Below are 23,039 nucleotides of genomic sequence, written 5' to 3'. Positions count from 1 at the left end.
TGGTACCGGTGATGCATTGAGCAATTTTGACTACCCATCGTAGAGCATTCCTGTCTGCCGCAGAGCAACTTCTGTACCAGACTGTGACGCAGCATGTTAGGATGCTCCCTACCTGAGTATAGATGTGCATTGTCCAGCTCTCTTTCAGATGAGCTCACATTTACCGAAACGTGCTAGGGTTCCACCAGCAGAGGGGTTGATACAGAGTCTGTTTTGACAATGGTGCAAGTGGAAGCCTTGGTTAGGAGCCAAGGTTCAGTCTGAGATGGTGAAAAGGATGCAGCCATGTGTCCTGACCCAATTGGAACTGCCCTATAGCAGTGAAGATCTGTGGATCTTTGGCAGTCTAGAGATGACCTTTTCTCTCTTACAGGTGCGGCGGGTTATTGGAGACTTTGGAATTCCCATTGCCATCTTGCTGATGTTAATCGTGGATATCTCAGTCACTGACACCTACACTGAGGTAAAGGGGTACAAGTCAAACTCTGTGTTAACAACTCATTCGAGTATTATTAGAAAATAGAACAAAACAATGCAGTACAGGCCCACTGTGTCGTGCTTCCCTTTTAACCTACTCCAAGATCAATCCAATCTTTCCCTCCCACATAGCCCTCCATTTTTCTCTCATTTGTATGCCTATCTGAGACTCTTAAATATACTTAAAGTATCTGCCTCTACCATCAACCCTGGTAGGACTTTCCACACACCTACCACTCTGTAAAAACCTACTCTAAAATCCCCCTTATAATTTCCTCCAATCACCTTAAAATTATGCCCTCTCATATTAGCTTTTTCTACCCTGGAAAAAAAACTGCTGACTGTCCACTCAATAATCGCCCCTCATCATCTTTCCATCTCTATCCAATCACCTCCTCCTCCTTCGCTACAAAGAGGAAAACCCTAGCTCACTCAACTTTTCCTCATAGGACATGCTCTCTAATCCAGGCAGCATCCTGGTAAATCTGTTCTGCACCCTCTCTAAAGCTTCCTCATCCTTCCTGTAATGAGGCAACCAGAACTGAACACAATATTCCAAGTATGGTCTAACCAGAGTTTTATAGAGCTACAATATTGTCTCGCACCTCTTGAACTCAATCCCCTGACTCATGAAAGTCAGCACTCCATACGCCTTCTGAACCACCATATCAACTGGTGCGGCGACTTTGGACATGGACCCCACGATCCCTCTGTTCCTCCACGATGCTGTTGACCTAGCTTTCAACTTTGACCTTCCAAAGTGAATCACTTCACACTTTTCCAGATTGAACATCTCCCACTTTTCAGCTAGCTCTGCACCCAATCAATGTTTCATTGTAACCTATGGCAATCTTCCAGACTATCTACAACACCTCCAGAAGCACCTGCACTTTTCTCCAGCATTTTGTGTGATGTGTGTTGCTCAAAATGGCCTCCAGCCTCTTCTCTGACGTCTGGCATTGTCTCTCACTCCACAGAAGCTGAACGTGCCTCTGCACTTCTCCGTTACCTCTCCCAGCAAGCGGAGCTGGTTCATTCACCCCCTGGGCGAGGACAACAGCTTCCCTCTGTGGATGATCTTTGGCTCAGTTATCCCTGCCCTGCTTCTCTTCATCCTCATCTTCATGGAGACCAACATCACCACGTGAGTACAGACAACCCTCCTCCCCCACCCTCACCTACCCCTACTACCCGCGCTCTTACCTGGCATTCTGGGAGAGAGTCCAGGGTGCTGGTGATGTCTGCCACAGTCAAATAGTCCAGGCTCCTGTACCTCCTCCCTGAAGGCCACATTGAGAAGCGGGTGTAGTCTGGATCGCAGGAGTCCGTGATGATGGACGTCCACCTTTATGAGGTGTCCTAACTGGTGGAGAGAGCTGTATTCATGATGGAGCTGGCCGAACCCACTTTGTATCCTCTTGCCTACATATCCAGTGTATCAATGCCATGACAATTAGCAGGGCAGTACTTTACAAGCATAAGTTAAACATTAAGGATTAAAGATTAGATTAGCTTTATTTGTCATATGAACATTGAAACATACAGTGAAATGTGTCATTTGCATCAGTAGCCAACACAGCCTGAGGATGTGCTGGGGGCAGCCCACAAGTCTCACCATACCTCTGGCACCTAAACACAGCTTACTAACCCTCACCTATACATGATTCCTACTTAACAAGAATAATTACACAGTTAATCATTTAGAAAACTGCAGATGACACATCGAGACACTGTGTGTCTCCTCTCCCGCCATGAGATATTTTCCAGAGAATACCATGTCTATTAATGACATGAAAAGTTTAAAGATTTTTTAAGTTTAACTTTATCTGTCACATGTACATCGAAATATTGAAGCCCATAGTGATATGCTTCGTTTTCAATTTTGATGCCTACTCAGCATGTCCACAACTTACTAACCCTAACGTGTACATCTTTGGAATGTGGGAGGAAACCAGAGCACCCGGAGGAAATCCACGCGGTCACATGGAGAATGTTCAAACTCCTTATAGACAGCAGTGGAATTGAACCCTGATTGGTGATTGCTGGTGAAGTAAAGCAATGCGCAAACCATGACACTACTGTGCCACCCCTAACCTAGTCCTAAATTAACATAAATTATGTTAAATTATGCATGACAAAATATAATGATACTAGTAACACACACAAAATGATGAACTCAGCAGGCCAAGCAGCATCTACAGAAGAGAGAAAACTGGGCGTTTTGGCCCAAAACCCTTTGGCAGGACTGGAGAAAAGAGAAGAGGAGTAGACTTAAAAGGTGGGGAGAGGGGGAGAAAGAAACATAGGGTGATATGTGAAACCGGGAGGGGGTGAAGTAAAGAGCTGGGAAGTTGATTGGTGAAAGAGATGCAGGGCTGGAGAAGGGGAATCTAACAGGAGAGGACAGAAGGCCATGGAAGAAAGAAAAGCAGGGGGAAGCACCAGAGGGAGGTGATGGGTAGGCAAGGAGATAAGGTGAGAGAGGGAAAGGGGGGGTATGGGGAATGGTGAAGGGAAGGGGCATTGCCGTAAATTCGAGAAGTCGATGTTCATGCCATCAGGTTGGAGGCTACCCAGACGGAATATAAGGTGTTGTTCCTCCAACCTGAGTGTGGCCTCATCATGACAGTAGAGGAGGCTATGGATTGACATATTGGAATGGGAATGGGAACTGGAATTAAAATGGGTGGAATTAAAATGGAGATTCTGCACTTCAGGCGGACGGAGCGTAGATGCTCTCCCAATCTACGTCAGTCTCACTGATATACAGGAGGACACAGTGGGAGCACTGGACACTGTATATAACCCCAACAGATTCACAGGTGAAGTATCGCCTCACCTGGAAGGACTCTCTGGGGCTCGGAACATCTTTTCCCTGGCCTTCTGAGTTCTCCAGCATTTTGTGTGTGTTGCTTGGATTTCCAGCATCTGCAGATTTTCAGCTGTTTGTGATTGATAATGACACTAGTTCAAGTTGAGGGAAAGGAAAAGAAACATAGTCCAAGGTATTGTTAAGGTTTTACAGGTCAGTTCAGGAACCTGATGGCAGTGGGGAGGAAGCTGTTGTTGAATCTTGGTGTACAGGTCTTCAGGTTCCTGTACTGCCTCCTTACTAGCAGCATCACGAAGAGGGCATGGTCTGAGTGGACGGCATGGGAGCAGAGTTAAACCATTACAGCCAATGAGTCTACACTGCCATTCCATCATGGCTGATTATTATCCATCTCAACCCAACTCTCATGCCTTCTCTCTGTAACCTTTGACACCCTTACTAATCAATAACCATCAACCTCCACTTTAAATGTACCCATTAACCTGGCCTTCGCAGCCATCTGTGGTAATAAATTCTATAGATTCACCACTCTCTGCTGAAAGAAATTCCACCTCATCACTGTTCTAAATGAATATCCCTCTATTCTGAGGCTGTATCCTCTGTCCTAGACTCACTCACTATAGGAAACATCCTCTCTCCATCCTTCTCTCCTCTGTCTGGGCTTTTCAATATTCAATAGGTTTCAATGAGTTCCCCACTTACTCTTTTAAACTCCAGTGAATACAAGCCCAGAGCCATCAACTGCTTATCATACATTAACCCTTTCATTACCAGAATCATTCTCGTGAACCTCCTCTGGGCTCTGTCCAATGTCAGCCTATCTTTTCTTAGAGAAAGGGCCCAAACTGCTCACAATACTCTAAGTGTGGTCTGACCAATGCCTTATAAAGCCTCAACACTACACCCTTGCTTTTATATTCTGGCCCTCTCAAAATGAAATCCAACATTGCATTCCCTCTCACTCAACCCGCAAGTTAAACTTTAGGGAATCCTGCACAAGGACTCCAAAGTCCCTTTGCACCCCTGATTTTTGAATTTTCTCCCCGTTTAGAGAATGGCCTACACCTTTATTCCTTCTACCAAAGTGCACGATTATACACCTCCCTACACTATATTCCATTTGCGCTTCTTTGCCCATTCTCCCAATCTATCTAAATCCTTCTGCAAACTCCCTGCTTCCCCAACACTACCTGCCCCTCCACCTATCTTTGTATCATCCACAAACAAATCTCAAGGTTGTATAAAGTATACATACTTTGCTAATAAAATGTACTTTGAACTTCTGAACTTTGAACTTGGCCACAGAGCCATCATCCAAATCATTGACATATAACATGAAAAGGAAAGAAATTGCCTCTTGTAAACATCCTCAATGATGGGGAGAGCTGCACCCATGATTTGACTGGCTGAGGTCACCACTTTGTAGCCCCTTGTGCTCCTGTGTACTGTATTGAGGTTTCCATACAAGGACATAAAAAAGAACAAGTTCTCAAACTGACCTGTAAAACCTTAACACTACCTTGGACTATGTTTCTTTTCCTTTCCCTCAACTTGGACTAGTGTCATTATCAATCACAAACAGCTGAAAATGCAAGCAACACACACAAAATGCTGGAGAACTCAGAAGGCCAGCATCTCCTTTTTACCTTCCCCCTCTCACTTTAAATTCCCCCTAGCATTTGACATTTGTATCCTGGGGAAAAGATCCTGACTGTACATGCCTCTCATAATTTTATAAACCTCTCTCAGGTCTTCCCTCAGCCATCGACACCCCAGAGAAAACCATCCATGTTTTTTCAACCTCTCCTTATACTCTCCAGATTCAGATAAGAATTTATTTATTACATGTACGTTAAAGCATACAGTGAAATGTGTCATTTGCATTAACAACCTGCAGAACCTCAGGATGTGCTGAGAGCAGCCGGAAAGTGTCACCACAATGCTCGGCAGAACAACACAGAACACAACAAGCAGCAAACAGCAGCAAAACAAGCCCATTTCGTCCCTCCCACCCACACGTGCTGACATGCCCCCTAATCAATGCAGCATCCTGGTAAACCTCTTCTGCAACTATCTTCCTTTAATGAGGCGACCGGCACTGAATGTAATACCCCTAACTAGAGTTTTATAAAGCTGCAATGTGACTTACCAACTTTTATACTCGATGCCCCAACTAATGAGGGCAAGCATGCCATGTGCCGCCTTCTTCCACACTCTCTATTTGCATGGCCACTTTCAGGAGATAGGACCATAAGAAATCGGAGCAGAATTAGGCCATTCAGCCCATCGAGTCTGCTCTGCCATTCGATCTTGGCTGATTTATTATCCCTCTCAAGCCCATTCTCCTGCCCTCTCCCCGTAACCTTTGATTCCCTTACTAATCAAGAACCTACAACCTCCACTTTAAATATACCCAATGACTTGGCCTCCACAGCCATCTGTGGTAATGAATTCCACAGATTCACCACCCTCTGGCTAAAGAAATATCTTTTCATCTCTGTTCTTCAAGGGACGTCCTCGTATGGACTCTGTGGACTTGGACCCCGACATCCTTCTGTACATCAACAGTTTTGAGTCGTACGCTTAGCCTTGCATGACACTGGGCTCTGACTCCGTTCTGTCAAGGATTTTGTGTTGGCTACCCATGCAACAGTGTCCCCACGTTAAGCAAAATCATGTACGGGTGTTCTCCATTAAGGGAATAACCCCTTAGGACACGAGTTCCCAACCCATGGTCCATGGTTAATGGTAAGGCTCATTGGCATAAAAAAGGTTGGGAACCCCTGCCTTTGGAGAACATCGTACTTGTCTCGGGTGATCACACAGTTACACCTAGTGGGGTGAGAGAGGAGGTGGAAATGACATTGGGTAAGGGTGTTGGTGGTTGGGTGGAATGGAGGGGCAGGAGATGGGGAAAATGTGGGGGAAGATTGGTCAACAGACCGGCCCCCTTTCCCCTAATACCCTGTTAGATTCACACCCTCCCCTTCCCCACTCCGCAGGCTTATTGTCAGCAAGAAGGAAAGGCGCCTGGTTAAAGGCTCCGGCTTCCACCTGGACCTGCTCCTCATCGGTGTGGGAGGCGGAGTCTGTGGCATCTTCGGTCTCCCCTGGCAGACGGCAGCCACCGTACGCAGCATCGCCCATGTCAATGCCCTGACTGTCATGAGCAAGAGCACTGCTCCGGGAGAGAAGATCAAGATCAAGGAGGTGAAAGAGCAGCGGATCACTGGGACGCTGGTGGCGTTGCTCGTGGGTGAGTCGCACCCAAGGGTCCATCCTCCCTTTCCACTTCCCTATGTGCTGAGTCAAGCTGTTTGTTCATGGAGGTGTCACCTGTGCATGGGGATATGTGGGGAAGGGTTATTTGCATTATTGGAGATCATTAGTGGATTATTATTACCTCCTATACTGAGGTACTGTGAAAAAAATTTGTTTTTCAATGCAGCTTAGAAGGATTTTTTTACACAGACAGTGATGGGTGCGTGGAACGTCCTGCCAGGGATAGTGGTAAAGGCAGATACATTAGGGGACTCTTAAATAGGTATATGGATGATCGAAAACCGGAGGGGTATATAGGAGGGAAGAGTTAGAAAGATCGTGGGCCAAAGGGCCTGTATTGTGCTGTAATACCCTGTGTTCTGTGTTCTAGAAAGAACCCTATCCAGATGCAGCACAGCTTGGTATGACAACCGCTCTACCTGTGACCACAAGAAATTGCAGAGAGTTGTGGAAACAGCTCAGCACATCACAGGAACCAGCCTCCCATCCAGACTCCGTCTATATTGCTAGCTGCCTCAATAAAGCAGCCAACATCAAAGAGCCTACTCACCCCAGACATTCCCTCTTCTCCACTCTCCCATTGGGCAGAAGACACAGAAGCTTGAAAGAATGTCCCACCAGGCTCAAGGACAGATTCTACCCCACTGTTATCAGACTCTTCAACGGTCCCCTTGTATGATAAGATGGACTCTTGACTTCATAACCTAACACGTTACCATCTTGCACCTTCTTGTTTACCTGCACCTCACTTTCTTTGTAACTGTAACTCCTTATTCTACATCTGTGACTGTTTTAACTTGTTCTGGTTCAATGCCTTGTGTTATGATTTGATTTGATTTGATCTTGTAAGAAGAAAGCAAGACAAATTTTTCACTGTATCTCAGCACATGTGATAATAACAAAGCAATTCCAGTACTACCCCCAATCCATACGGATCCGTTCATCACATCAGTACATCCAGGTAGTACAAGGGAAAAGCAGAAACAGAGTGCACAATAACATAGAACCGCAGAGCAGTCTTCAGTGACAACACTATGGTTACAGATGTGCAGGACCATAACAAGGTAGATTGTGAGATCAAGAGTGTAATTTCAATAACACATTGAGACAGTACAAGGGAAAACAATAACAGAATGCAGAATAAACAGTGATAGAGGAAGTGCCGTGCAGGCAGATAATAAAGTGCAAGGATATAATGAGGTAGATTGTGAGGTAAAGTGTTCATCTTATCATGCCAAGGAGCCATTCAAAGTCATATAACAGTAGTCTAGAAGCTGTCCTTGACACTGCTGGTATGTGCTTTCAGGCTTTTGTATCTTCTATCTGATGCGGTGGGGGGGAGAGAGAATGTCAGGATGTCTGATTATGCCGGATGCTTATCAAGGTAGTGAGAAATATAGCCAGAGTCCATGGATGGGAGGCCGGTTCCTGTTTTGTGCTGAGCTGTGTCCACAACTCTCTGCAGTTTCTTGCAGTCACGGGCACAACAGTTACTGTACCAAGCTGTGAAGCAATCTTACAGGCGCTTTCTGTGGTGGATCATTAAAAATTGGTGGGTGTCGACAGGGGCCTGCTGAATTTCTTTAACCTCCTGGGGAAGTGGAGGCGTTGGCTGTAGCCTTGGCTACGTCTACTTTAGACCCTAGTCCCCAGATGGGGTGATGCTGTCCCCATTCTGATACTTCCTTGGGTTCTACCAATCACTGTGACCACCTCCATTTTCCCTCACTATCTCTCGGTCTTCCAGAGGAGATGAGCCAACCTCTGGAGGGGGGAGACTGGTGTGGCTGAAGCGGGTGGGATGTTGGGGTGGGGTCTTGTGGAGCTGTGGTTCATGATGTTATGTGCGTCTCCCTTCTTCCCACCAGGACTGTCAGTGGTCATGGGCACAGTGCTACGGATGATCCCAATGGCGGTTCTGTTTGGGATCTTCCTGTACATGGGGCTGACGTCGCTGACAGGAACCCAACTGTATGAGCGACTGCTGCTGATGTTTATCCCAGCCAAGTTCCACCCGGACCACGTCTACGTCACCAAGGTGAGTGTCCTTCCCTCGTTCCCACTCTGTCAAGTGTCATAGGGTCGGACAACATGGGGAGGGGGAGGACTGGAGGCAAATTCATAAAGAGAGCTGAGTCAGCATCTGAAGAGAAAAAACTTGTAGGGCTGTGGGGAGAGAGCAGACAGTTGGATGGGATGAGTTGCTAAAACATTGAGCCCGTGTGGACTCGAAAGGTCAAATGGTCTCATTACGTCCCATAATCATTCTATGACCATGCACTTTCTCAGTCTAATTCACAGTTCTATCTTCACATCTGTATAAAGTGGCCACTGAGTGTTTATTTGTGGTCTTCTTCTGCTGTAGCCCATCCACTTCAAGGTTCAATGTGTCGTGCGTTCAGAGATGCTCTTCTGCACACCACTGTAACGTGTGGTTATTTGAGTTACTGTCACCTTCCTGTCAGGTTGAAGCAGTCTGGACATTCTCCTCTGACATTTCTCATAACAAAGCACTTTGTCCACAGAACTGTCACTGGGTGTGTTTTTGTTTCTCACACCATCCTCTGTAAACTCTAGAGACTATTGTGGTGAAAATCCCAGGAAACCAGTGGTTTCTGAGATACTCGAATCACCCTGTCTGACACCACGGTCAAAGTCACTTAGATCACATTTCTTCCCCATGCTGATGTTTGGTCTGAACAACAACTGAACATCTTGACCATGTCTGCATGCTTTTATGTATTAAGTTTCTGCTACACAATTGGCTGATTATATAATTGCATTAACAAGCCATTGTATAGGTGTATCTAATGAAGTGGCCACTGAGTGTGTGTTCTATATTTTAAAGATTCAAAGATTGGCATTATTTGCCACATGTACATTGAACCATAGAGTGAAATGTATCACTTGTGTCATCGACCAGCACAGTCTGAGGATATGGGTCAAACTCTGACAAATAGAACTAGGTCAGTTTGGCATCTTGGTCAGCATGGATGAGATGGGCTGAATAGCCAGTCTCTGCACTCTATAACTACATCACCATGACTCCAGCAACCTACACCAACATACCGTCTTTTGCATCAAAACACCCCTGGAGAGGGAGCACAGAAGGGCAGTACAATAGCATAGCAGCTAGTGCAACACATTACAGCACCAACTTCCACCTCTGTCTGCACCAATTTCCTCCCAAAGACATATGGGTTAGAGTTGGTAAGATCGTGGGCATGCTGTGTTGGCGCCAGAATTGTGGCGATGATTGTAGGCTGCCCAGCACAATCCTCACTGATTTGATTTGGTGCAAACAACACATTTTACTGTATGTTTTGATGTCCATGTGAGGAATAAAGCTAACCTTAATCTTATTTCAAGAATGTGAAGACATAGTCTTGAATTAGAATTAGGAAGAGCACAGCCATAGAATGATTTTGGGATGGAATGGTGTAATGTAGCAGCTAGCACAATGCTTTACAGTGCCTGCTGTAAAATCAGTCAGGGTTCAATTCTTTCACTGCCTGTCAGGAGTTTATATTTCTTCCCCATGATCGTGTGTGTTTCAAAGGTTCAAAGATCAAATTTAATGTCCGAGAAATTTATCCAATGTGCATCCTAAAATGCTTTTTCTTCACAAACATCCACAAAAACAGAGAAGTGCCCCAAAGAATGAATGACAGTTAAATGTGAAAACCCCAAGTCCCCCCCCCCACCCCCCCAGCTCCTCTGGGTGCTTCGGTCTTCTGCCACTCTCCAAAGACTAAAGGATTAGTGTTTGTAAGCATTGTGTGCGCTACTTTGGAGCTGGAAGCATGGTAACTCTTGCGGGCTGCTCCCAGCACATCCTCAGACACCAACAATGCATTTGACTAGATGTTTTGATGTGAGAAATAAAGCTAATTTTATCTCACCTCCTGTTCTTCTGTTTGACTCCAGGTGAGGTCTTGGCGAATGCACCTCTTCACCATTATCCAGATAATCTGCATCATCATCCTCTGGGTCATCAAGTCCACCATTATCTCCTTGGCCTTCCCGTTTTTCCTCATCTTGACTGTGCCCACACGCCGCTACCTACTTCCGAAGATATTCCGAGAGCGGGAATTGCTGGCGGTGAGTGGAAATACTAGGTGCTGTTGCAACAAATCCTCTTGTTTGTGTGCAAGGAGGACATAGAGTCATAGAGTAATAGAGTAAACAGGCAATTTAATTGCTGTGGAGGATTTCTTACTCTCGTGCGATAATATCTTTCCTGATAAGTGAGGCAGGTGAAACTTGTGGCTGTAAAACAATATCAGGTTCTGGGGTGGTTGTAGGAATTGAGCCTGGGACGATAGGAAGTGGTTCTGACAGCTCTGGACATCTTTCTTCTCTAACAATTGACTTTGATTTCCTCAGCTGATGATGTGTTGTCTCCAGATGACATCAGGCACAATCTCCACTGTCCACTGTGTAGAACAGTGATGCAGTTCTGTCCTTAATATTTTCAAGTGCCTACTTTTAATCATCTCTGTAGACTTCACCAGGACTGCTTGTCCTGGTGAAACATTGAACCTCCTTGTTTGAGGAGACCTCAATTTGTCTCAGTTGTTTGTCTTGCATACTCCTTCTGAGTTTGGGTTTGAAGAGATCCAAGCACGAGCCAAGGGATGACCCAGGAGCAGCATAACAGGTGAGTTGTTGGTTGTGGAGTGTGCTGCATTGCGATATGCAAGGAGGGCATTGGCGAGCTTGGATTCAGTGTTCTGCTGACTTTGCTCACAGTGCGTTCTTTAGGCATTAGACAAAATTTTCCACCAAGATATTTCTAGCTGGTTGGTAGAGTGCAGATGTAATATGCCTTATTCCATTCATCTTCAGGAATGACTGAAACTGTTCTGCAGTAAACTGTGGTCCATTGTCACTGAGTAAGTGTCCTGGAACATCAGTCCTTGAGAAGAGGCTTCTCAACACATCATCGGTGTATGAAGCTATCAGGAACACTTCTGCCCTCTTTGTAACTGCATCCACTAGTAATAATAAATTTCTGCCTGTAAATGGTCTGGAAAGTCCACACGAATCCTCTGCCGGGGCAATGCAGGACATCCCCAGAGATGGGGAGGTGCTGCTCTTTGCATCTTTTGGACATGTTGGCATACTGAACCATGCATGGCAAGCTGCTCGATCTGCTAATCTATCCCAGGCCACCAGACAATGCTTTGGGACAAAACTTTCATTGTGACCATGCCTATGTGACCAGTGTGTAGTTCTTTCAACATTTCAGCTCTCAGCTTGGATGGTGCAAGAACTCTCAATCCCCACGTAAGGTAACCCCCTGTGAAGGGCAAGTTCACCCCAGTACTGGTAAAAATGGGGGGACTGGAATTTCTGCTGCATATTTCAGCCTTTTTGGGTTGCCATGTAGATCTGAGACAGTGTGGGGTCTTTTCTGGTTTCCCTTTGGATCATCTCTGCTGTAATCGGGAGACTTTCAATTTGCATTAGGGAGAGTACTCAAGACGAGTGTCTTCTTTTGTGTATTTTTCAGGTATTTCCTTTTCCAAGGGTAAGTATGACAATCCACCAGCATTTCCGTAATGAGCTGTCTTCATGAATTTGATCTTGTAATTGTGTCCTCCAAGAAACAGAGCCCATCTCTGTATTTGTGATGCTGCTGTTAGTGGAACACCCTCTGTGGATTGAAAATGGACACTAATGGTTGGTGACCTGTAATGAGGGTAAACTCTCTCCCATACAAGCACTGGTTGAAACATTTTACACCCCAAACGAGACTCAAGGCCTCTCTGTCAATCAGTGTGTTATTTTTCACTGCAGCAGTAAGGGAATGTGATGCAAAGGCTACTTCCATCACTCATTACGTGTGACATAACAGCACCTAGACCATGAGGTGAGGTGCTACAGGCAAGCATCATTGGACGACGTGGATCATAATGTGTCACCATTTGCTTTGTCTTTTGGAAAGCCACCTCACACTGGTTTGTCCATTGCCATTTCTTCCTGATCTGTAGTAATGAATTCGTGGGGGGCAGGGAGCACAGTAGCCAGTTTTAGCAGGACCCTGTGATAGTAATTGACAAATCACAATCCTGACACATTCTTTGGGGCATCTACCACTGCTTGAATTTTCTCAGCACACTGGTATAAATCTTGTGCGTCGATGGTGTGACCACAGTAAGTGATGCTTGGTTTGAAGAATTCATACTTGTTGTTTCGTGCTCTGAGTCCATAATCTTCTCATTCATTTTAACACTGTCTTGAGATTTTGGAGATATTCCTTGTCATCCTTAGCAGTAACAATGATGTAATCCAGGTAACACTGAGTGCCTGGGCAGCCTTTGAGCACCCAGTCACAAGCTTGCAGTCAGAGTGCAGGTTCTGACGCTGCTTCAAAAATAAACCTATTATGTGATAACACCCATGTTTATGATGGGAAACACTTTGGACTCTTCTTCCATCTCCATCTGTAGATAGTCCTTAGCAAAGTCCACTTGGGCTGAAGTGTTTCCATCCTGAAAGATTTGCAAGGATATTCTCTATCCTGGGCAGAGGATATTGAACTACTTTCAACACTGGGTTGATGATGACCTTAAAATCCCCACAGATTCTATCAGACCCGTCCTTTTCACTGCTTGGACCACTGGCGTTGCCCGTGGGTTCCACTCAACCTTGGAAATAATTTCTTCAGCCTCCATGTAATCTAACTCAATGGCTAATTTATCACGGATGGTATAAGAAACCGGACGAGCTTTGTAAAACTGGAGTGTGGCATTCTCATTTAACACTATTTAACCCTTGATATGTTTGAGTGTTCCAATGCCACTCTAGAACACTGCTGTGGCATCATCCAGTACCTTTCTTAATTCACTCTCAGTTGACTCTGTTGCAGGAGATGTGGGACGCAAATGGTGGATGGATCTCCAATCAAGTTGTATTTGTCTCAGCCAATCACGTCCCCACAATGCTGACTCTCTTGCTTTACCATATACAGGCCCAATGTGGCTTGTTGGTTGTTGTATTTCACTGTTGTAAATTTCATTCCCACAGGAGTTATCCTTTCTCCAGTATAGGTTCTTAGCTTCAGCTCAGTATCTTTGAAATGCCGTTCAAACTCATTTTGTGGAATGAACCAATGTTCAATTCCATTTTAATTAACTTGTCGTTCACTTCTGGTGTAAGCCATATTGCCTGTCTCTTGTTAATTTTCATATTATAAACCCCAAGGTTACCAAATCCTGTGTCACTCTCATCAGTATCAGATTTTTCAACAACAGCATGCTGATTAGTGCTCTTTTTGAAACTGCATCTTTATCTCTCTCTCCTGTGCAGTCCTTTTATTTTTGTCTGCCCAACATGCTCTATGTATGTGTCCTACTTTTTTGCAATTTCTGCAAGTTTCATCTTTAAACTTACAGTACATTGGTCTGGTGTATGTGAGCCGCTGCAACAATGGTAACAGACTCTGTTCGGCCTGGCAGTATTCTGTTTAAACTTTGCAATTTTGTCTATGCTCACTTTCATTACTGATTGCAAGTCAATTGCATCTCTGTCTGCCATTTCCATTGATACAGCGATTTCAACTGCTTTTTTAAATGTGAGTTGTGTTTCAGTTAGGAGCTGTTTATGAATGTTTTCTTGTAAGATTTGATACAGCGATTTCAACTGCTTTTTTAAATGTGAGTTGTGCTTCAGTTAGGAGCTGTTTTTGAATGTTTTCTTATAAGATTCAAAAAGCTAAACAATCTCTCAGTGCATCATTAGGTCCATCACTGAACTGGCAATACTTAGACCATTTCTTCAGTTCTTCCACGTAAGCTGAAATGGACTCCCCTTCCTGTTAATTTCACTTATGAAACATGAAGTATTCTACAATCAACAGTGGTTTCAGTTCCAAACATTCTTGCATTATCAGTTCACAATATCAGCAAAGCTCATTTCGCCAGGTTTGGTTGGAGCAGTGGAATGTCTAACCAAACTGTATGCTTTTCCACCTATTGCACTCAGCAAAACTAGCACTCGTTTCTCATTGGCTATTTCATTTTCTTCAAAAACTGCTCAAATCATTCAGTATACATCATCCAGTTATCTGTTGTGCAGTCAAACTCATCTAACTTTCGATGTAGCCAGCCTTTTCTGATTTTTAAATTTATTATTATTATTATCTCAGAATCAGATTCAAATTTATTATCACCTGCATGTGTCATGAAATTTGTTAACTCCGCACCAGCAGTACAATGAAATACATGATAATATAGAATAAAAGTAAGTAAATCAATTAGAGCAAGTATGTATATGTGTATTAAATAGTTAAATTAAAACAGTGCAAAATCAGAAATAATATATAAACAGAAATTAAGTAGTATTCATGGTTTCAATGTCATTTAAAAATCAGATGGCAGAGGGGAAGGAGCTGTCCCTGAATGGTTGAGTATGTGCCTTCAGACTTCTTTACGTCCTTCCTGATCTGATGGCAACAATGAGATGAGAGCATGTCCTGGGTGATGGGGGTCCTTAATAATGGACACTGCCTTTCTGAGGCATTGCTCCTTGAAGATGTTTTGGATACTAGGGAGACAAAGACTCAAGATGGAGCTGACTAATTTTACAACTTTTTGCAGCTTCTTTCAATACTCAGTAGTAGACACCCTCCCACCCCCAGCATACCAGATAGTGGTGCAGCCAGTCAAAATGCTTTCCATGGTACATCTGTAGAAGTTTTTGAGTGTTTTAGGTGACAAACCAAATCTCCTCAAACTCAAAATGAAATATAGTCGCTGTCTTGCCTTCCTTATAACTGCATCAATATGTTGGGACCAGGGACTCAGAGACCTTGACACCTAGGAACTCGAAATTTCTCACTCTCTCCACTTCTGATCCCTCTAAAAGAAATGTTTCCTCATCTTACCCTTCCTGAAGTCCACAATCAGCTCTTTGGTCTTACTGTTGAGTTCAAGGTTGTTGCTGCGACACCACTCAACTAGCTGGTATATCTCACTCCTGTACGGCCTCTTGTCTCCATCTGAGATCTGAGATGGTTGTATCATCGGCAAATTTATAGATAGTATTCGAGCTATACCTAGCCACACAACCGTGGGTATAGAGGGAGTAGAGCAGTGGGCTAAGCACACATGGCTGAGGTGTGCCAGTGTTGATCGTCAGTGAGGAGGAGACATGGTGGTTTTCTGGTTAGGAAGTCGAGAATCCAATTGCGGAGGGAGATGCACAGGTCCAGATTCTGTAGCTTTTCTATCAGGGCTGTGGTTATGATGGTGTTAAATGCTGAGCTGTAGTCAATGAACAGCATCCTGACGTAGATGTTTATCTGATACTTACTGCTTAAGAACCCGTGAATTTTGTCTGTTTTCTGTCTTTCATTTAACTCAAACGTCTTTCTCCCCTTCCAAAGAAGAAAAACATGCTGCACTTCAACAGGTAGTTAGTCATCTCAGGTTCGTTTTAAAACTTATTCATCACCACTATTATGTTTTGTAATTCCAAAGCTAATTGAAAGAAAAACACGGGAGCTAGGAAACATTTCTCTTTTGTTTTTATTTTCATTTTCTTTAGTGAGGCAATCACAAACGACATTGTGGCATAATTGTGTATGCCATTCACATACTTTTACATATAACCTGTAATGAATTATGTCAGCAAATAAGGAATGCTTAGTCAAACTATATATTTACAATATTACTGAAATATTAAATACACAAAGTTAATGTGTGCCATGATCAGCCTCTCAAAGCACTTCATGATGGCAACTGTTAGAGTCACTGTTAGCTTGTTTTATTTGGGAACCGGGATGACAGTGGAGTAAAGGGAATTACAGAGGCATGAGAGAGGAGTTGGCCTCAATTGATTGGAGGGAAACATTAGGAGAGCAGCAATGGCTGGAGTTTCTGGGAGAAATGTGGAAGGCGCAGGATAGATACATCTCATTGAAGAAGTAGTATTCTAAAGGCAGGATGATGCAACTGTGGCTGACAAGGGAAGTCAATGCCAACATAAAAGTCAAAGAGAGGGCATTATAATAAATCAAAATTAGAGGGAAGTTAGAGGATTGGGAAACATTTAAAAACCAACAGAAGGCAAATAAAAAGTCATAAAGAAGGAAAAGATGGAATACAAAAGTAAGATAGCCAATAATATTAAAGAAAATACCCAAAGGTTTTTTCAGATATATAAAGTAACACACGTAAACTGCAGGAGGAACTCATCTTGGCACAAGAAGAGGGCAAAGGAGCAACAACTTATATTCCAGCTTGATACTCTCCAACCTGATGGCATGAATATCGATTTCTCCTTCCGATAAACAAATCCCCCCCTTCCTCTATTCACCATTCTGACTCTTCACTCACATGCCCATTATTCCCCCAGGTCCCTCCCTCCTTCCCTTTCTCCTATCAGATTCTTTCTTTTCCAGCCTGGCTTCATCTACCACTTTTCACCTGTCCTCTTTCCCCACCCCCCGCCATCTTTTTAGTATCTTCTCCCTTCCTGCTCCGTCCTGAAGAAGGGTCTTGGCCTGAAACATTGACTGTTTATTCTTTTCCGTAGATGCTACCTGACCTGCTGAGTTCCTCTGGAATTTTGTGTGGGCTGCTTTGGATTTCCAGCATCTGCAGACTTTCTCATGTTTGAGATATGTAAAGTGTAAAAGTGAGGCAAAAGTAGATATCGGACAGCTGGAAAATGATGCTGAAGAGGTAGAAATGGGGGACAAGGAAATGGTAGATGAACTGAATGAGTATTCTGCATCAGTCTTCACTGTGGAAGACATTAGCAGTATTCCAGAAGTTCAAGAGTGTCAGGAGGCAGAAGTGAGTGAAGTTGTCATTACTAGGGAGAAGGTTCTTGAGAAACTGAAAGGTCTGAAGGTAGATGAGTCATTTGGACCAGATGGTCTACACCCCAGGGTTCTGGAAGAGGTGGCTGAAGAGATTGTGACGGCATTGGTAATGATCTTTCAATAATCAGTTGATCCTGACATGGTTCTGAAGGAATGGAAAATTGCAAATGTCACTCTGCTCTTCAAGAAGAGAGAGAGGCAGGAGAAAGGAAATTATTGGCCAGTTAGTCTAACCTTAGTGGTTGGGAAGGTGGTGGAATCCATTGTTAAGGATGTGGTTTCAAGGTACTTGAAGGCACATGATAAATTAGGCTATAGTCAGCATCAAGAGAAAATCTTACCTGAGAAGTACTTTGGAATTCTTTGAAGAAATAACAAGCAGTATAGACAAAGGGAATTGGTGGATGTTACCTACTTGGATTTTCAGAAGGCCTTTGACAAGGTGCCATGCATGATGCTGCTTAATGAGATAAGTATTGGGGAAGCAGAGAGGCTACAGAAGGACTTAGATAGATTAGGAGAACGGGCAAAGAAGTGGCAGATGGAATACAGTGTCGGGGAATGTATGATCCTGCACTTTGGTAGAAGAAATAAAAGCATAGACTATTTTCTAAATGGAGAGAAAATTCAAAAGTCTGAGGTGCAAAGGGACTTGGGAGTCCTCGTGCAGGATTCTCTAAAGATTAATTTGCAGGTTGAGTCAGTGGTGAGGAAGGTGAATACAATGTTAGCATTAATTTCAAGAAGCCAAGAATATAAAAGCAAGGATGTAATGTTGAGGCTTTATAAAGCACTGGTGAGGCCTCAGTTGGAGTATTGTGAGCAGTTTTGAGCCCCTTATCTTAGAAAGGATACTGGAGAGAGTTCAAAGAAGGCTCACAAAAATGAATCCAGGATTGATAAGTTTATCATATGAGGAGTATTTCATGGCTCTAGGCCTGTATTCACTGGAATTCGGAAGAATATGGGGGGATCTCATTGAAACCTAGCAAATGGTGAAAGGCCTTGATGGAGCGGATGTGGAGAGGATGTTTCCTATGGTGGGAGAATCGTAGATTAGAGAACACAGCCTCAGGATAGAGGGATGTCCATTTAGAAGAGAGATAAGGAGCAATTTTTTTAGCCAGAGAGTGGTGAATCTGTGGAATTCGTTGTCAGAGGCATTGGGTATACTTAAGGCAGAGGTTGTTAGATTCTTGATTAGTCAGGGCATGAAGGGATACAGGGAGAAGGCAGGAGATCGGGGCTGAGAGGGAATGGATCAGCCATGAGATAGCAGAGAAGACTCAATGGGTCAAATGGCCTAATTCTGCTCCTGTGTCTTATGTTCTTATGGACTACAGTTGCACAGATGTATCCTGTTTTTTTAAAGACTCAATACACTCTGCCTTTCCTCATGCAGCTGGATTCTGACGAGACACATCCAAACTTCGATGAGGATGGACACGACGAGTACAGCGAGATGCACATGCCCCTGTGAGGGGGAAGCTGAGGTGGCCCTCGCTCTTCTTCCTCTGCAGTCCCAACCGCCTTCTGCTCTCTACCTCCTCCTTCTGGCCTCCAAGCAGCTCCCTCCCTGCGCAAGGCGATGGGGACAGTCCTGCCATTAGGTTCCTCCTACTCCTTCGAACCAGCACACCAGAGCTGGGCAGGAGGAGAGCTGCCCTGTGAGAGGCAACAGGAGATCCCTCTGCAAGAAGGGAGACAGACGAAGATCTCAAGATGGCTACCAGCTGTATTTTCCTACTGTATCCTACTGTGCTGTTTTATATTAGATGTTAGCTAAACAAAATAGACAATTCTCCACATGCAAACTTTACTTACTATAAAGATATAACTGAGTGTCTTATAACAAACTGGTAGATTGTCGCTTCTCAGGCGATGTGACCATGAACTTGGGAGTTGAACATAAGGAAGCTGTCTCTGCAGTATGTTCACAGTGAGGTTTATGCATCTCACCTGCGTCTGTTGACAAGGGTAATTTCATAGCTATTGCACCTTTAACGCCGTAGAGATCGACCCGTGTTCTACTCAAAAAAAGACAATTCAACACCAAACCTCGGTTAAACAAAGACTTGGTTAAAGGGGTAGGTTTTAAGTTCAGAGTTTAAGGATGGGAAGGAGGTTAGGGAGGTAGTGGGGGAGTCTGGAACCAGAGGGCACAGCCTCAGAGTACAAAGGCGTACTTTAGAAAAAAGATGAGGAGAAATGCCTTTACCTAGTGAGTTGGACAGCATGGTATTGGGGGTTGAATAGGTGAAGGGGATGTAGGAGAGGCGTGGAAGCATAATTTTATGACAGTGTCAGTGACCCAGGTTCAATTCCTGCCACTGTCTAAGTAGCTTATACATCTTCCCCACATGGGTTTCCCTGGGTGCTCTGGTTCCCTCCCACCTTCCAAAGACGTATGGGTAAGTAGGTCAGTTGGGTAACACGATGAATAAACAAACAAATATGGTGAAGACAGTGAAGTTTTGGAAGCACTGATAGGTGGAGGAAGCTGGGAAAGTAGACTTTACTGCCCGCCTTTATGCAGTATATTGAGGTTAGTTACCTGGATAATGCAGGAAACAAGCATTGAGACCAGTTACCGTATCTCCCCTCTGCTTGTTCATGGGTCTCTGTTTCTCCAGAGAGATGCATCACTGAGATTTCTTTGCTGGGGTTGTGGGGATATTGATGTCCTACAGTGAATGTTTAACCATCCACCACCACTCCGTTCCCCAGGACTCAGGATGCTGAGAGACATTAGTTCTCAATCCAATAATTCTTCCACAGGATTGGAGTGAGCAGGATTAACTGATCGGCCTTCACACTGGCGTTCCTAAACCACTCAGGGTCCTAGGCCTCCCAACTCTCTGCTCGGAAAAGATTAAAGAGATTAGCTTTATTTGTCACATGTATATCAAAACATGCAGCGAAACGCGTCAACAGCCAACTCAGTCTGAGGATTGTGCGTAAGTGTCGCCAGGCTCCCAGCGCCAAAACAGCATGCCCACAACTTGCTAACCCTAATCCATACATTTTTGGAATGTGGGAGGAATCTGGAGCATCCATGGGAAAGCCACAAGGTCACAAAAAGAGCATCCTCACTGCTTGCAGACAGTGGCAGAATTGAACCTGGGTCACTGGCGCTGTAGAGCGTTACACTAACCAGTACGCTCCTGTGCCACCCAAGCCCCCTATGGCCCTCAGTTCTAGTCTCACCTACCATGGAAACAACTTTCCGGCCTCTATCCTATCTATGCCTTTCAGAATTTTCTGTTTCTATATGATCTCTGATTCGCCTGAATTCCAGTGACTCAGTCACAGGGGGAACATACAAACTCCTCACAGCCCGCAGCAGGAATCGAACCCCAATCTTCTGATTGCTTGCGCTGTAAAGCTTCACGCTAACCACTATACTACCATGCTACCCATTAAGGGACTGAGATTATTAAGATAAAGTGGGATTGAACTATTGTGTGAGAAGCCTGATCTTGGCTGACTATACCTCATTCTTGTTCCTCTTAGCCATCTCCTGGTCCAGGAATACCCTGGTCAGGGAATTCCCTTTTCCCAATGTATACCGGCTGACCTCAACCCAGGAACCTCCAACTGCCCCTCGGTGCTGTTGGAATGTTAGAACCGGAAGCTGCTGATTTCTTGGGCTCCTCTGTCCTTTAGTAAGGTGACACTGGCTGTTGTACCTCGTCCCCATTTCTCCACCAATATCCCCCATTCCCACTACTCAACAATTACTGGTATCACCCACTTGTGTTGGCAGCATGGAGGACGTCTTTAAGAGGCCATGCTGCTCATAGAGTGCTACTGCACAGAAACCAGCCCTTTCACCCATCTAGTCCATGTTGGACTGTTATTCTGACTAGATCCATTGACCTGCGCCAGACTGTAGCCCTCCGTACCCCTCTATACCCCTCCTATTCATGTACTTATCCTAACTTCTCTTAAATGTTGCAATTGAATCCGTGCCCATTGGCAGCTTATTCCATGCTCGCACCACCATCATTCCACCTAAAGTTCCACTTAAATATTTCATCTTTCACCCTTAACCTCTGACCTCCTGTTCTAATCTACCCAACCTCAGTGGAAAAAGCCTACCTGCATTTACCCTAGCTATACCCCTCAATTCTGTACACCTCTATCAAATCTCCCCTCTTCTCCTGCACTCCAGGAAATAAACTCCTAACCTATTTAACATTCTCCTATAACTCAGGTTCTCAAGTCCCAGCAACATTCTTGTAATTTATTTTCTGTACTTCTATAATGAGGCGACCAGAACTGAACACGATACTCCAAGTGTGGTCTAACCAGGGTTTTATAGAGCTGCAACATTACCTCGCACCTCTTGAGCTCAATCCCACAACCAATGAAGCCCAATATTCCAAACATCTTCTTAACCACCCTATCAACTTGCACAGCAACTTTGAAGGATGTATATACTTGGCCTCCAATATCCCTCTATACCTCCATACGTCTAAGAATCTTGCCATTAATTTGCTACTCCGCCTTCAAATTTGACCTTGCAAACTGAATCACCTCACATTTTTCCCGAGTTGAAGTCCACCTGCCACTTCTCAGCTCAGCTCTACATCCTATCAATGCCCCGTTATAGCCTACAACTTCCCTCCTCTCTGTCCACAACTCCACTAATCTGCAAACTTAATAACCCACCCTTCCACTTCCTCATCCAAGTCATTTGTAAAAGTTACAAAGACTAGGGTGCTCTGTGGAACCCTCTTGGTTTCTGACCTCCAGACAGAATGTGTTCCATCTACAACCACACTCTGCCCTCTGTGGGCAACCTAATTCTGAATCCACACAACCAGCTTTCCCTGGATTCCTTACCACATGACCATCTGAATGAGCCTACCATGGCGAACCTTGTCAAATGCCTTACTAAAATCCAAATTTAGAACAGAAAACAAGACAGACCCTTCGGTCCAAAATGTTGTGCTGACTGTTTAGTCTTCTCTAAGATCAATCTAACCCTTCCCTCCTAAACTGGTTTCCTCCTGCCATCCAAAAATTTATCGAATGTATCTGCCTTTACCACTACCCCTGACAGGGTGTTCCATACACCCACCACTCTCACCTGAAGTCAGGCTTGAACAAACAGAGGCCGTCGGAGCTGATGTCACTGAAGGTGACATTTAATAAATTCACAGTGTTTTATCTCACTTCCTCCATCAGTGCCACAAGCTGACAAGGGCAGGTGTTGGGTTTGCCAACAATCTCCGGTGACTTGAGGAATTGTTGAGGAACTCCAGGTCAGCTGATCTTGGCCGTTGTGGAATTGAACTCTGCAAAGCTCCATGTTGGGGGCTCAGGTCTCTGATCAGGTTCCCAGGTAACCAGGAGGGGGAGAGGTGCATGCCGCCATGTTACTGAACAAACTAATAGAGGGCGGGCAGGTTTGGAGTTTCAAGGCCAAGTTTCCGGTGACTGTAGCAAACGTACCAGCATAAGGGGCGGCACAGTAGAGAAGCAGTTAGCGTTACGCACTAACAATGCCAGTGACCCAGGCTCAATTCCTGCCACTGTCTGTAAGGAGCTTGTACTATACATTCACCCCGTGACCATGTGGGTTTCCTCCAGGTGCTCCGCTAAAGG

The 23,039-nt window shown here is 44.5% G+C and overlaps 1 protein-coding gene across 1 annotated transcript in view; it reads left to right on the top strand.

Moving 5' to 3' along the window:
* Positions 1-20,504, top strand: part of LOC140199268 (anion exchange protein 3-like) — a 154,845-nt gene extending 134,341 nt beyond the window's left edge. Inside the window, exons 18-23 of the mRNA XM_072261033.1 lie at positions 374-463; positions 1,455-1,621; positions 6,313-6,566; positions 8,461-8,630; positions 10,520-10,693; positions 18,829-20,504. Coding sequence (XP_072117134.1) covers positions 374-463; positions 1,455-1,621; positions 6,313-6,566; positions 8,461-8,630; positions 10,520-10,693; positions 18,829-18,906 — 933 coding nt within the window. The 3' untranslated portion in view covers positions 18,907-20,504. The remainder of the gene's footprint in view (positions 1-373; positions 464-1,454; positions 1,622-6,312; positions 6,567-8,460; positions 8,631-10,519; positions 10,694-18,828) is intronic.
* The last annotated feature ends 2,535 nt before the right edge of the window (positions 20,505-23,039 follow it).

The sequence above is a fragment of the Mobula birostris genome, chromosome 6 (assembly GCF_030028105.1).
Source record: "Mobula birostris isolate sMobBir1 chromosome 6, sMobBir1.hap1, whole genome shotgun sequence".
Lineage (NCBI taxonomy): Eukaryota > Metazoa > Chordata > Chondrichthyes > Myliobatiformes > Myliobatidae > Mobula > Mobula birostris.
Note: the sequence above shows the minus strand (reverse complement) of the source record. Positions and strands in the feature narration are given on the sequence as shown.